A 15818-nucleotide genomic window follows, 5' to 3' on the forward strand; every position below is an offset into this window, starting at 1 on the left:
TTTATCACATATTCACACAAACAAAAAACAAGAGCAGTCGTATTTAAAGTTGACTTTTGAAGTCTTTATTTGGGATCACAGTGGAGCACAGCTGTTGCAGCTGGCTGGCTGTGAAATGTCTGGCTGCAGCGTCCGCCCTCACATCACTCAGCGTGCTGCAATACACAAGACACGGGTGTTTATTAGCAACCACATACACAGTGTCACAGAGTTACTCATGACCACACTCGGATCACATGAGGGGGCTATGAGGTCATCTTCGACAGAGGATTACATCGTCTGCTCTCAGATATGTTCTTGTACTGAAGCCTGCTGGCTCATTTTAATACATTCTTCTAAAAGGTCATTCAATTTTGAAGCATGCTGTAATATGAAATGTATTTAGTTTGCGAACCTTGCTTCCTTGGTCACGGGTGCGGACGCGGAGCTTGTTGACCTGCGTTTCGGCCGTATCAGCCCTCTCCGCGGCGTCATCCAGCTCGTGCTGCAGCTTCCTGTACTTGGAGAGGCTGGTGTTCGCCTGCTCCTCCTGCAGAGAGGAGGAGACAGAAGGCTCGTTTGGTTATTCAATCATTCATCAGTGAGCGGAACAGAATTGTTAAACTTCTGATTGTTAACTCACCGCTTCTTCAGTCTGTCTCTTGTAACTCTTCACTTTGACCTGCAGCTTGTCAATGAGGTCCTGCATGCGGATCAGGTTCTTCTTGTCTTCATCAGCCTGCACACACAACGTATGATCTCTTAAAAAAACATTCACTCGTATATCCATACCTTGGCATGTCTTATGTGCAAACACAGTGTTGGTTTACCTGGTAGGAGAGCTCTTTGATTCTCCTCTCGTACTTGCGTACTCCCTTCTGATACTCCTGGCTTTTCTTTTGCTCTAATTCCATTTCATTCTCCAGTTCTTTGACCTGCCAGAAAGAGCAGAAAATCCACTTATTACACACAATACCCATTACATGTATTATCGGGTGTGATAGGGGCTTCACAGTTCTTTGATTCGTCTCATCTCTCACCCTGGCCTCCAGCTTCTGGACCTGCTTCTTGCCGCCCTTGAGGGCGATCTGCTCAGCTTCGTCCAGACGCATCTGCAGATCCTTTATGGTCTGCTCCATGTTCTTCTTCATCCTCTCCAGATGGGAGCTGGTGTCCTGCTCCTTCTTCAGCTCCTCTGCCATCATGGCTGCCTTCAATCAAACAAAGGATCAGAGATGAACATTACAAGTAATCTGAGAATAAATACCAAATAACTGAATGTTACAAACAGGTCAACCTGATTACTAGCAAACAGATACATTCCATTCTGTAGTGTAAATGTTTATTCCATTTCTTACGTCAGTGATGGCCTTTTTGGCCTTCTCCTCTGCATCACGGCACTCCTGCACGGCATCGTCCACCTCATTTGACAGCGTGGACAGATCGTTCTCCAGCTTCTTCTTGTGGTTGATCATTCCAGTATTCTGCAGCAAGAGAGAGTAGATTTAACAAATAATGTTAGGATTGAAATGTCAGTTTATCTTGTTTCAGTTTTTAGATTTTTGTCATTTGGTAACCACTAGTTGGGATCACGCAGTCAGAGCAGCTGAACCAGACAATAACATATAGGCGAGAAAAACATACTTTTGCAAATTATTTTCAGCTAACAACCACACATACTGGCTAGCTTGACAAATGAAACCCATCACACCTATCGACTGAAGGTAAGTGACCGTTCTTTTGATGATTTGTTTATGGAGGCATCCTTTTTTATAAAGTGTTAAACTCTCCTTCCTACCTGAGAGTGCAACAGGTTGACTCTCTCGGTGGCCTCCAGCAGTTCGTGCTCAGCTAGCTTGCGTGCCCGGTCGTTCTGCTCCAGCTGAGCCCTGAGCTCCTCCACCTCCGCACCCAGCAGGTTGTTGCGGCGCTCCGTCATTGCAACCTGCTCCTTCAGCTCCTCGTTCTGGTGAGTGGTGTCATCCAGCTCCATCTGAATGTCCTGGAGGCACAAGTGTACGGTCAGATGGGTTGAATGTGTGGCATTTGCTAATGAATGTTGCGCCACAGGTTAGGTGTATTAGGAGGATGCCAGATGGACTCACTTTGATCTGAACCTGCAGGTTTCTCAGGAGTTTCTGGGACTCTGCAGCCTGCCTGTTGGCATGACTCAGCTGCACCTCCATCTCGTTGAGGTCGCCCTCCATCTTCTTCTTCAGGCGCACAGCCTCGTTACGAGACCTTGCCTCTGCATCCAAATGAGCCTGCAGGGACTCCAGCATTCTCTGGTGGTTACGGCTACAAGTTGAAAGAGATAATGGAGAGAGAATTGTAAGTATGGGATGGCCAATGGGTTGATTTACTACAAAGAAAGATGAAACAAGTCATCAACACAATTTACCGAAGGCTGTCAATTTCCTCATCCTTCTCCGCCAGCTTTCTGTCAACCTCTGACTTGATCTGGTTAAGCTCCAGCTGGATGCGGAGAGTTTTGCTTTCTTCATGCTCCAGAGTGCCCTGAGACAGAGAAACAGATACTTAATGCTTGAATACATGTTGTGGGTCAACCGTGCCAGAAAAGAAAAATAAGAAAGTGCTTACTTCAGCTTCCTCCAGAGCAGCTTGAATCTCGCTTTTCTCCAAGTCCAGACCCTTCTTTATTTTCTCCAGCTCGTGGATGGTCTTCACTCCCTGACTGATTTGATCAGACAGGTCAGAGATCTCCTCTGGGGAAGTAGAGAGATAAACATTTATATATATTTTATATAAAGTCAAGGTAACGATGAGTTCTATGGAATTGAATATGGTGAATATGATGTGACGACAGGTACCTTGGAGGTTCTTGTTCTCCCTCTTCATCGTCTCCAGATGATCCAGAGACTCTTCATATGAGTTCTTCAGTTTGAAGAGCTCAGTGCTCAGGCTGCGAGACTCTTTTTGAGATCCCTCCAGCTCTGACTGGCACTCTTCATACTTCTGTTTCCACTCAGCCAGCACCTTGAGCAATAAGTAACAAATCAGGAGTTGGCCTGGCTGTACATGATACCATAAACCCAGTACTATTGTCACCAAAACATATGCAAAAATGGATTACAATCTATCTGACTACATTGGGTGATTTCAAATGTACCCTCTATATTAGTTGCCATACCTTGTCAAAGTTGCGCTGCTTCTTGTCCAGCGCAGCAGCCGCAGCATTGGAGCGCTCCAGATCAATGGCCAGGTCCTCGATCTCTGTCTGGAGCCGATGTTTAGTCTTCTCCAGGGAGGAGCACTTGGCATTTGTAGCCTCCACCGTTTCTTCAGCCTCCTGCAGACGTGTCACCAGCTTCTTCCTATTGAGAGGTAACCACATTTAACTCTCATTGTTCAAAGGATCGCTGCATATTCGTCGAATTATGTACGTTGAAAACAAATCCGACTCACTTGGCTTCCTCCAGCTCCTCGGTCCTCTGGATGGCGTCAGTTTCATACTTAGTCCTCCACTGAGCCACCTCGGCATTGGCCTTGGACAGACCTCTCTGCAACTCAGCCTTGTTCTCCTGCTCCTCGTCGTACTGCTCTCTCAGAAGATCACAGTCGTGTCGAGATGACTGCAGTGCATGGGCCAGGGCGTTCTTAGCCTTGTTCTCCTCCTCCAGCTGCTTCTTGAGCTCCTCCACATTCTGGCTGTAGGAGTTCTTGGCTCGCTGGAGCTGTGAGACCATGGACTCGCGCTCTTCAAGCTTCCTGCCCACCTCGGCTGCATCATGGAGAAAAAGGGTACCTGTATTAGTACCGGGTCTTTCAAATCAGTTTGTAAGAGCGATGATAACATGAATGCTCCTTACCACTCTCAGCCTGAGCACGGGCCTTCTGGGTCGTGGTGTCGTTGAGCTGCCTCTGGAGCTCCTCCCCCTTGGCTTTCGCCTCGTTCATTTGGTCTTCATACTGGCGGCACATCTTCTCTGAAGTGGCCTGCAAACAAAAGATGCATTTATAGATTGTTGAGGGGTTGGTCTAGTTTGGTTGCATCCTACGTTCAGATTGTCTCTCCTCTACCTTGCCCTTGGACAGCTGCTCCACGGTAGAGGCCAGATCATCGACCTCCATCTTGGCCTCGGCCCTCTCCTTCTCCAGCTTCTGCTTGACTCTCTGCAGGCTGTCGATCTGCTCGCTCAGCTCCGCCACGCTGTCTGCGTGCTTCTTCCGCAGAGTGGCAGTGGTGGCATCGTGGTGCAGCATGGCTTCCTCCAGGTCTCGACGCAGCTTCAGGAAATCGGCTTCCCTCTTCTTGTTGAACTCGATCTGGGCCACGGTCGCCCCCCCGGCCTCCTCCAGGCGCTCGCTCAGCTCCTCTAGCTCTCGAGCCACATCGGCACGCTGCTTCTCCACCTTGGCCCTGCAAGCCCGGTCGGCCTCCAGCTCCTCCTCCAGCTCCTCTGTACGGGCCTGGAGGGAAGCAATGCTCACTTAGTTTGCCAACATGATGTTCTTGACTGCTCATGCCTGAAGGTAAGAGACTTGTTTCTACCTGGAGCTCCTTTATCTTCTTCTCCAGCTGGCTGACCAAGGCTTGCTCATCTTCAACCCTTGCACTCATAGAGTTCATTTCAAAGTCCTTTCTGTAAGAAAACATTCAGCAATCTTTGTTAATTTCAAAGTCAAGGTATGAGTCCCGGCTCTGGAACTCCCTCCCACCTGACATCCGCAACACTGACTCTCTCCCCATTTTCAAATCACGCCTCAAAGCATATCTCTTCACACTCGCATATCCACCCTGATCATTATCCTCTGTTTTTATTGATTTGGTTATTTGATTGATTTATATACTGCATTGTCTTGTTTATGTTTCTTATGCTGGTGTTATCTATTGTGTATCTTGTTTTTATATATTTGTACGGCGACCTTGAGAGCCTTGAAAGGCGCCTATATAAAATAAATGAATTATTATTATTATTATTATTATTAATCATTGCTTTTTAATAGCAAGAAGATATTTCTGTAAATATATATGATAACACTCACTTTTTCAGCTTCTCTTCGAGTTGCTGCTTGTCGTTCTCCAAGTCCATAACGGACTCCAGGGAGAGTTTCAGATCTCCATCCAGCTTACGTTTGACCCGTTCCAGGTCCATACGCAGCTTCTTCTCTTGCTCCAGTGATCCCTCCAGCTAAGTTACAGAAGAAACGTTAAAACATTTGACATGTCATGCATACAGTAATACCATCTTTTGTTGTTGTTGCATTAAATACACTCACATCATCTACTTGTTGCTCCAGCTTTGCTTTGGCTTTGGTCAGAGTGTTGACTTTGTCTTCCTCCGCCTGCAGGTCATCCAGAGTCTGCTGGTGAGCCTCCTGAAGAGCCTTCTTCTCTTTGGTCAACTTCAGGATAGTTTCATCCAGCACTGCCATTTCCTCAATCAGGTTTTTCACCTGCGAGCCAGAGGAAGAAGCTCATTAGACTCACGTAAATGAGAACATCAAAAGAAAATCTAGATCGTTGTGTGGCCTCTGTAGGCCAGTCACTCCTCTATCCTTACCTTGTTCTCCGTGGAATGTTTCTCCTTTTCCACTTTAGCCAGAGTGGTGTCCAGGTCGTCGATGTCTCTCTTCAGCTCGGCGCACTCGTCCTCCAGCTTGCGCTTCTTGGCGAGAACATTAGAGCTGATCTCCTCCTCATCCTCTAGCCTCTCCGTGACCTCCTTCAATTTGGCATCCAGCTGGATCTTAGTTTTGATGAGCAGCTCACAGCGTTCCTCGGCATCTGCAAGATTGTCCTGCTCCTAAAGAAACCGGATTATTTGTTGAGTGCTTTCCCACGCTACAATCTGTCTTTTCAAAAGCTGAATGTGTGAGTATGACTTACTGCCTGCAGCTGTAGAGAGAGGTCCTTCTTCTCTTGGACCAGGCTGACCTGCTTCTCCTCCATCTCTTTGCGCTTGACCTCTGATTTATCCAGAGCGTCCTTCAGCTTGGTCATCTCGTCCTTCAGAGCGGCCAGCTCTTTCTCGGTGGCGGCGCTCTTCAGCAGGGGCTTGATTTTGAAGAAGAGCTTCATCCAGGGCCAGTGCTTGACAGCGTTAAAGGCGCGGATGTTCCACTGGATGATCATGAGAGCCTCCCTAAAAAGACAAATCAGGAGGGATTAAAGAGTTTCTACCTTTTTTTCTTGCCAGGTTTTAAAATAAATATAAAATGTCACAGAAAACAACCATTCCCATCAGGTGTATTCCAGTTTCACAGGAAAACTATGCTATTGTTGGCATTGGACTTCATATTTTTCACAAATGTGGTCCACAATAAAAAATGTGGCAATCCTAGTTCTAAATATGTATCTAAAAGTATTGGATAAATACGTTGGCCGTGCAAAGGCCCAAAACATTTCCATTCTGAGGAACACGCTGCAATTTCAGAAACGATGAAAACACATGCGCAGCTGCAACTTGCGCAGGGTTTAATGACAGCGGCTAAAAAGTGATGCTCACAGCTGGGACCGCAGCGTTGGCGTTATGATATTATAAAGTTGGCCAACAATCACCGTCACTGGAAAATGACTAGCTAGGCTGCTGTAAACTAGCTAGCTAACGTAGCTAACCTAGTCATTTCAAATAGACTCACAAAACACTTCCAATTATGAAACAGACTAACTGTGCCAAAAGTGGAGACAATCGTTTGCTTGAAGAGAAGAAGGAAAATGAGGCAGCTAAAAGTCTGGATAAATAGTTTGAGGCTTCTGCCACTTATTATACAGGGAGTCCTTGACCGGGTCCATATTTAGGGCTGCGAGACGCCATTCTACTGAGACTAAATCAAGACAAAATCTGGTAACCCTGTTTGGGCACGGTGATGAAACATCAAAGGTGTATGATTTCATTTCCCCATCCTTCTGTGTATGATTAGATACTAGAGAGTGGAGAATGGAGGCGTGTGGTGCAGTGGGTTGTGAGTTGGTTTTCGGATCAGGGGGTCACAGGTTCAAACCCCACTGCAGTCAGCATGTCGTTGTGTCCCTGGGCAAGACACTTTACCCCAAATAGCTCCTGTGGGGATTGCCCACAGTATTGAGTATGTAAGTAATTATACAAAAGTCAACTTAATTAAACCAAACTAAACATAGAAATATGATATCTACATCCACTTGTATAAAAAACAATACAATTTAAATATAAATCCACACATTTAGAATATCACTTGGGGCATTGATGAGATGTTGCTGGAGTTCATCACGGTTAAATCGAGTAGAAGTCAAGTTCAGATCAAGTTAAGAGAAGAAGGTCAGAAAGATTTATGCTGGAACTCCCGGTTTATTTATTTAGTAACTAATTGTGGCACTAATCCTGCTGCTATCCTCTCTAGTATCTAATCATACACAGAGGGATGGGGAAATGAAATCATACACCTTTGATGTTTCATCACCGTGCCCAAACAGGGTTACCAGATTTGTCTTGATTTAGTCTCAGTAGAATGGCGTGTCGCAGCCCTAAATATGGACCCGGTCAAGGACTCCCTGTCAGTCTTTAGAGGGTGAGTTTGAGAGAGCTTGCACACACTCCAGGGTGGGAGGTGAGTGTGTGTGTGTTTGGGAGGGGTTGATGATTGCATTTTTTACATGACTCCATACCGGGGTGCCTCTCAAAAGGTGAGCGTCTGTGTTTATTTAGAAACTAAAGCCCTCTGTCCAACGACCGCCTGTAATCCTCTGTCACCCGCCACATATCCCACCAATGCACTCACTTAGAAGTGCAGGCGCCGCGGACAAAAGGGTCCAGGGGCCATGGGGCATCTAGGGGGGGGGGGGGCCGGGGGTTGTATTTTTAGGGAGGGCCTCAAAGCAGCTGCCACTTGACACATGTCGCCTGGCTCTGCGGACACCGTCAGCATTGTTTAACGACAGGATGGAGAGAATGGCCGGAGACCTGCAGGAGTGTGTGTGTGTGTGTGTGTGTGTGTGTGTGTGTGTGTGTGTGTGTGTGTGTAGGAGAACGACAGGGCCCTTATTAACTGAAGGGCCACACACATGCCTGGTCACCATACAAGGGCGAGCACACGCCTCACACACGCCGATAACACTGCCCTTGCATGCCACACATACTGCAGCAAGGGAGTGAACACTGAGGTGTAGAGTAACACAGGATGATTGTGTTTCTATTGAACCTGTTCAAAACAGCAACTGTTGGGGGGGGGTCTTAACGTCTTAACCTTCCTGTGAGATTTCAAGCTTTTCTCTCCCTGTTACATTTCCTATTCAGTCAGGTTCATAAAAATGTTTGATTTTGTCAACGAAAGTCTCTTCTTACCTCATATCTGAGAACTTATTCAGCTCCTTCCTCATCATCCTGCCCCGAGCGACCGCCTGCAGCAGCGTCAGGATTTTAGCCAGACGCTCGTCCCTCATTTCCTCGAGGACACCCAGCAGGCCGGCCTTAAAGAACACCTACAGGAAGACAAGACACCGGGGGGTAAAAGGAAACAATGATTAAGGGTTTGACATGAGTATCTTTTGAGAAAACTAAAAAACACCTAACCAAAAAAGAACTTCATGACACAACTAAAACTGAAGTTCAACAAAAATGATACCATCCATTTTAATCCTACCTTTGTGTGTCCAAATCTGTACTGGTTGTGGTCGATGTCCAGGGAGGCCAGCAGCTTCTCTGCAGCCATCCTGCTGTCCATGAACTTATCATCGGGGATGCATTGAGGGTTCAGGATGCGGTAGCTGAATCGATGAATAAAAGAGTATTTTAGGATATCAATGGGACCTAAGATCAATGTTGTACGATGTGAGGGTCTAAGGACAGAGGGTGTCGTTTTTTTCTCATACTGATATTCTGAACAAACTGTGCTGTTGTATTTGCTGTAAAGTGTCTTTACTGTAGGGTATTTTTATTATATGTACAGCACTTTGGCTCGACCAAAAATCGTTTAAAAATGTGCTATATAAATAAAACTTGATTTGATTTGATTTGAATGTAAGAATATGTAGAAGTGATCTTATCTGTACCGCTGTTTGAATTCAGCGTAGAGGAGGCGGTTGGGAAAGCCTTTCCTGCAGATCCTGATGCCTTCCAGCACGCCGTTGCAGCGCAGCTGGTGCAGAACCAAAAAGGCGTCCATGACCCCTGCAAAAACAAGTACAAAAAAACATTGGCCCAATCCTATTTGTTGGCTCTTTGGCTTTAGATATGCAGTGTTGATGATGCTGCTGTGAGTTACCTGGAGTCTTGGTCTCATTAGGGATGATGCAGCGCACAAAGTGAGGCTGGGTGCTGCGCAGGTTGGTCATCAGCTTGTTAAGGTTTTCCTGTAGGAAAGGAGAGGTACAGCAAATCAAGTTAAATTACTAATAACACCTTGACTATTGGACAATTAAAACTAAATATGTAAATCTTATTATTCTGCAGGACTTTCCTTACACGTGAGTTGCTTGATGTAAAGAGGAGAGAGCCAGCACAGACTTAAAGTGATGTTCATGTGATCATTGCCCTAAACATCACTGCAAGTCTTAACTGCCTCCGTCCCAGCCGTCCAATGACACAATTTCTCGCACCACACACAACATTGAAAGATATTCAGAATCACGTCTGTCTGCAGTAACGGGTCATTTCACCCTGTGGAGTCAGTCTCACCTTGTGAAGCTGAGACACGGTCTGGAAAGACGCCGCCTTCTTCCTCTTTTCCTTGGTGCCAGCTTTGGGTTCAGCCACTGCGAGGTGATACACAGACTGATTAATTTAGGTTGGTTTCCTTCTTTATGCTACAGCCTTCTGTCAGAGACCTGTTTACTGTACCTGAGTCTGAGTTCACGTAGTTCTCGTACAGAGAAGCTATCAGCTTGTTAGACGACTTCCGGAAACAAGCCACCACCGTCTCGTTCAGAGGGTCTTTGTTTTTCTCCAGCCAGCCAGCAATGTTATACGGTACCTATTGAAGAAACAGTGAAATCCATTATTATTGAATTCTGTATTTAAGGATTAAGGTTGAAAGGGCTTTAGTGAGAACACTTACCACGCCGGCGTAGTGCCCCAGCTCAAAATGCGCCTCGTACTTGCGCTTCTTGTCTGGCCGCGGCTTTTGGAAGTTAGGCGACTTGCCGATGTGATTATCGTACATCTTGGCTTTGAAGCTGCTGTCTGTGGCCTTTGGGAACATGCACTCCTCTTCAAGGATGGACATGATGCCCAGCGGCTGGAGGAAAACAGAGGGTCACATATAAGTCTCTTTGAAACTCATTTATGATTTTCTATTGAGGATAAAACGCTTCGTTCACCTTTTCGATGAGATCGATGCAAGCTTGAAGGTCGAGCCCGAAGTCGATGAAGGTCCACTCGATGCCCTCCCTCTTGTACTCCTCCTGCTCCAGGATGAACATGTGGTGGTTGAAATACTGTTGCAGTTTTTCATTTGTGAAGTTGATGCAAAGCTGCTCGAAGCTGTTGAGCTGCGATGAGAGAGGAACAGGTGTTCAGAGGGAGATTCAGAAACATGAAAAACATATTCCTGCAGAAAATAATGAATCACAATCAGAAACCAATAAGCACCTGTTGATACTTAACCAAAAGCTGGCCATAGAAATAGAGAAATCTATTTAAAAAAATGATATATAATTGCAGTACGGATCAACTTACTTCAAAGATCTCGAACCCGGCGATGTCCAGCACCCCGATGAAGTACTGGCGAGGCAGTGAGGTGTACAGCGTGCGGTTGATCCGCCCCACCAGCCACTTGAACATGCGGTCATACGTGGCTTTGGCCAGAGCGCCGACGGAGAAGTTAACCTACACACACACACACACACACACACAGCTGTCATTCACATGAATAGCCTCTGTTGCTTGGATACCGAACTCTAGTGTGTGTGGAGTGGCAAGTGTATTGATTGACTGTATCGATTAATACCCGTCCATCAGGCAGAACATAGTGACACACTGAATTTGATTCTACTCTGAAAACATTTGACAGACTAGGAACATGTTTGATCTGATGTAATATATGTATTATGTTGTGCCTCATCATTGTCTTACAGATATTTACATCAATAATGAAACATAGACTTTGGATGTTTCATCTCCTCACCTGTTCGACGTTCTGCCCCTTCACCACGTACTCGTTCCCCACCTTCACCCTCGGGTGCAGGAGGCCCTTGATGAGGTCGGCTGAGCTGACGCCCATCAGGTACGAAGCCTTGTCCGCACCTGTTATCAAACAGGACAAAAGAAACCATAAATAACTTGCTTTTATCTAATCTATTCCTGTCTTTGTTACTGTCTCTTACTTTCAGTGCCGTCGGCCTCCGCCTGCTCCTCGCGCTGCTTCAGCTTGAACTTCATGTTTCCAAAGTGCATGATGGCCCCCACTATTTTATAGCAGCCGTACTTCTCATCCGACAGAAAGCCCAGGATGTCCATGGCGTGCTGCGAGGAAACAGAGGTAAGTCATGTTACAACTTTAAAACATAATCAATGTTTCCCATGTGGAATTAGCCCTTTTGATCAATTAAAATGTTAATATATTTTCCTCCGCTGCAAAATGAGGGCTCTTACATCGGTGGCCATCAGCTCCTGTCCGTCGTCCATGTTCTCCACGGAGATCACGCCCTGGGAGCAGAAGTGGTAATCGTACGGGTTGGAGGACACCAGCAGCATGTCTGAAACAAAACGTTTACAGGGTCACGTTCAGAGTCCTGCAGAGGGACGTGAGGAAATATCCAAACGCAGCCTGAATAACTCACCTAACAGTTCGGGTTTCTTCTGCGACATGATCTGGTAGTAGATGTGGTAGCTCCTCTCTCCGGGCTGCTGGAATATAACTCTGGATTTTTCCAGAAGATCTAAACGGCAGATAGGAGAGTTCATATTAGACGTGTAACAAGAAGAGAAATACAGCATGAATTCATTCTTTGAATATTAACTCACATATGTCAATATCAGAGGAGGCCAGTTTGCCAGTCGGTCCAAAGTGGATCCTAATGAACTTGCCCTGTTTGGGAAAGGAAAGGTAAATGAGCCAAATAAAGACCAATAAATAGCAGTATTTTATTTCATATTAATGTTTATACTGTATACAATATGCAGGGGGTTTTCCAGGTACTCACAAAGCGGGATGAGTTGTCATTCCTTAGCGTTTTGGCATTTCCAAACGCCTCCATGGCGGGGTTCGCCTCAATGATTTGATCCTCAAGAGTCCCCTGGGCCAGAACAAATAAATGTTAAGTTAGTAAAATGCTCAGTCACATTCTTTTTTATGACATAATTAATTATTCATCGCTGTTTTTTATTTTAAACTTACCGCTGTTTTCGTGGCAGGACCTTGCTGTAAAGGGGAAGGTAAGAAGCCTGTGAGTGTCAGGTCTCATGAAGCATGATTGAATAATGCTTTCACAAGGAAAGGGGGACATTATGACCAACTGGAGAATTAGATAGTGATTGTTAAAGCTGTGGTAAAAAAGACAATGACCACCTTGTTTTATATGATGGTGTGAACGCGGGGGAGATAAAAGGTAAAAGGAAAAATGAACACAAGAAAGTCAAAACTCAAAGCCAAGGGAAAGAAAATGGAAAAATTTGAGCCAAAAAAAGAGGAAATGACATGGAAAGGGAAAAATAAAAATAGTTAAAAAATCAATAAGAAAGAGTAAAGTGGCTGGAAAGGGCTTCACAACAATGAGGGTAAAGACATGAATGTAATTTCAGATTCACCATGAGGGAAATGTAAGGAACGGTTTAAAGGGGATTCCTGGGACCAAAAATGAAGAAGATACAGCAAAAAAAAAAAGCTGGGAACAAAAAAAGAAGGTTGCCACATCAGCCTTACTCCTTTCTTGGCAGTTGATTCCCCAATAGCTGCCACATTGGCAAAATACTGAATGACACGTTTCGTGTTGACAGTTTTGCCAGCACCGGATTCTCCGCTATAGGAGTGTGAAAAAATAACACAGTGTATATATACAACAGGTGAACACCGGTCAGAAAACTGTGTAGCAAAATAATTACAAAACAGGAAGGAAAAGTAAAAAATAAAGATTTCAATAAAAGTCAAAAAAGTTGGCGAAAAAATATGAAATCTTTAAAGTTGCTGTGTGTGGACGATCTATATTGTATATTGCTGCTTATACAGATCTAAAGCAGTAAATACTTACGTGATGAGCATGGACTGGTTCTCCCGATCTGAGGAAGAGAAAATAACACCAGGCTTTTAACAACTGATATTTTGTATCAGTGCGTATGTGTTTGTTTGCTAAAATGGAAAAAGTATGAAAAGCTTTGACTTACTAAAGTACTTATTCCACATTTGAATACAAGTCCTGCATTCAAAATATTTTGCTTAACTCATTGTTTTGTTTTTTATTATATATTATAATATTAAGTAATTATTATTGATGCAGTGACTTGTAAGATACATTTTAATGTAGCTGGCTGCAATTGAACCAGATTTACTTTTTTTTAAATATTATTTTCCAATGAATTCACTGTAACAATGCATTGCATTTCACATGATCATTATAGGTTTTTAAAAGTAAGTGAGTAGTAAATGGCATTACATTAAAACACTTAAATAAATTATAAGAACCTCAAATGTTTTACGCAGGTACAGTACTTTAGTGTGTGTACTTTCCACCACTGTTTGTGTGTACTGTGTGTGTTTATAATATCTTATAGTGCACTCACTGCTCAGCATGTCGTTGTATGCATTGTCTGCGATGGAGTAGATGTGCGGCGGCGCCTCAGAGCGGCGTTTGCCTTTGTAGGCGGCGACCACAGGGGAGGTGTAGACGGGAAGCCATTTGTACGGATTCATCGTCACACAGAAGAGCCCGGAGTACGTCTGAGGAGGAGACACAACATTGTCATACAACATACAAGGTGACAGGCTGACATTGCTTAGGCTTGAACTGTGTAACTTCATCTGGATAATGATGCCTCTTTAGGGAACATGGGAACATGGGATGGGGGAAGTACCGTCGCTCCATAACGGGATACTCACGTAGATCATCCAGGCAGAGTAGCGTCTGCGCAGGTTGAACAGCACCGAGGCCTCGTTCAGGTGCGTCAGCATGGCCATGTCTTCGATCATGTCATACTTCGGAGGATTCATCTGCTGGATGTCGCTCTCCTTCACCGTCAGAGTCTGAAGGGACGAACACAGGCGGGCATGAGAAAGGGATCATGGGAGTTTAAAGTGTTTTCATTTATACACAGTGATGGTTACTTACCCTTCCATCTGTGCTATCAACAATGACTTTGTCACCGCTGTGCTCCTTGATCTCGATCTCGATGTACGCTTCCTTTTCATCTGGGACCCAGGCCCGCTTCTTACCTAACAGGACAGCAGAGGGGGGGCAGTGTGAGGGAGGAAGCAACAAAACGTTCCATAATACACATGTTGGCGGAGATAAATTAAAATATATATTTTAAGAAATACAACAAAAAATCTGTTAGAATATGTTGCAAATATACTCAAATGGAAATCTTAAAACTTTAATTATGTAGCTCCTTTAACAAAACAATTTTAAGATCAAATAATGATACATTGCTTTACTTAAAAAAATAAAGTTTGTGGTATTATCTAATTCGTTTTATAAAGTTATATTACGTTTGTATATTGTGTTACTTATTTTACCACAAGCTAAACACCTTGTGATATTCGTTTTATAAAGTCATGTTATTTAACATGTGGTGTGTCTAACACCAAATAACTATACATTCTGGATAACTTCGGCACTTTTACACACTATAATACGTATTGTGTTACGTTAAATATATATATATATAATAATATTTTTTTTCACACCAGTGCAATAAACGCAACTGCAATTTCGCTCCATCTGCTGATTGTTTGCCATATTTAAAAACAGAAACTAATTAAACGTTGAATTAAAAACATTAGTTAACCTATGAACTGAATATTTGTATTTCATGTGATCTGCCCTACAAGGTTTCGTTTCTCTGAAGTCTCATAGGCCTACCGTCAAAAGCCACGGTGTGCGACGCCATCATCTCCAGGTCAGATTTGCGTAAAAACTGAGCAGCCTCCCCGAACTCCTTCGTGTCATAGCGCGACATGGTGGCAGCTGCTCCTCGGTCCAAAAACAACCGGAGGGACCAGCGAATCAGACGAGGTGAGGAATTCCTTTTGTGGGAAAACAAAACTTTGCATTAGGGTGAGTAGTTCTTTAAAACTTCAGTCTTGATGAAAAACAGAGTGGCCACACAGCAAAAACCACAGTGAACATTGTACTCTATAAGAGTACATTTAACACCAGTCTCGGGGTGTATATAGGTCCAAAAGTTAGGTGTTCTCTGAACACTGTCAAAAGTGTAAAATATAAACTCCAAATAAAGAGTTCGATTTGAACACTTTGGGAGTCAAAATATACTCTGACACTTGTGCGTAAAAAGCGCAAATCCACCAACACCAAGTGAGAACAAAAGAAAAAAACTTAAATCGCGTTATCTGACACCTGCCAGCAGCGATAAACAGTATCACTACATTACTTTAAGGATATTATAACTAAACAAGACGATTTAAAGGGCAGCCAACCGCGCGTAAAATGCGTAATCAACCTACCAAACAGGCAAAAAGCTGTCCACTGACTTCAGGAAGATCACAACGAAATGACAACTTGCTGAGATGTGCCCTCCTTTATACTGTGTTCCTCAAGGTCACGGTCAGTGAACATTTGTCCCTCATTAGCATATGCCACCTCCTCCCACGCCTATTGGTGCTGGGCGCCTGTTTCAATTGACACAAAAGGAAAGCTACGTTTTTGTCATTGCGCTAAACCCAAGCCGGCTATTTTTGTATCCCAGTTATTTGATGCACTGTACACACTGGAGGGAGTGGGAGAGAGTTGC

The 15818-nt window shown here is 44.4% G+C and overlaps 1 protein-coding gene across 1 annotated transcript; it reads right to left on the reverse strand.

The window, feature by feature from the left end:
• Positions 1-37: 37 nt before the first annotated feature.
• myh7ba (myosin, heavy chain 7B, cardiac muscle, beta a) lies at positions 38-15562 on the reverse strand. The gene is made up of 43 exons (XM_034121606.1): positions 15532-15562; positions 14930-15093; positions 14177-14280; positions 13948-14091; positions 13632-13788; positions 13103-13130; positions 12778-12874; positions 12253-12276; positions 12059-12151; positions 11880-11943; positions 11696-11794; positions 11508-11611; positions 11240-11378; positions 11041-11159; positions 10593-10742; positions 10235-10405; positions 9973-10152; positions 9756-9888; positions 9594-9670; positions 9181-9268; positions 8969-9086; positions 8560-8683; positions 8262-8398; positions 5831-6086; positions 5505-5747; positions 5221-5397; positions 4987-5132; positions 4493-4583; positions 4021-4410; positions 3810-3936; positions 3406-3721; positions 3131-3314; positions 2811-2976; positions 2581-2705; positions 2381-2496; positions 2085-2277; positions 1778-1981; positions 1338-1463; positions 1020-1190; positions 810-914; positions 623-718; positions 395-529; positions 38-155 (listed from the first exon to the last, which is right to left on the reverse strand). Exons 2-43 carry the CDS (start codon positions 15024-15026, stop codon positions 144-146), a joined length of 5826 nt encoding a protein of 1941 aa, XP_033977497.1. The 5' UTR covers positions 15027-15093; positions 15532-15562; the 3' UTR covers positions 38-143.
• Between the last annotated feature and the right edge of the window lie 256 nt (positions 15563-15818).

This window comes from Trematomus bernacchii, unplaced genomic scaffold (genome assembly GCF_902827165.1).
Source record: "Trematomus bernacchii unplaced genomic scaffold, fTreBer1.1, whole genome shotgun sequence".
NCBI lineage: Eukaryota > Metazoa > Chordata > Actinopteri > Perciformes > Nototheniidae > Trematomus > Trematomus bernacchii.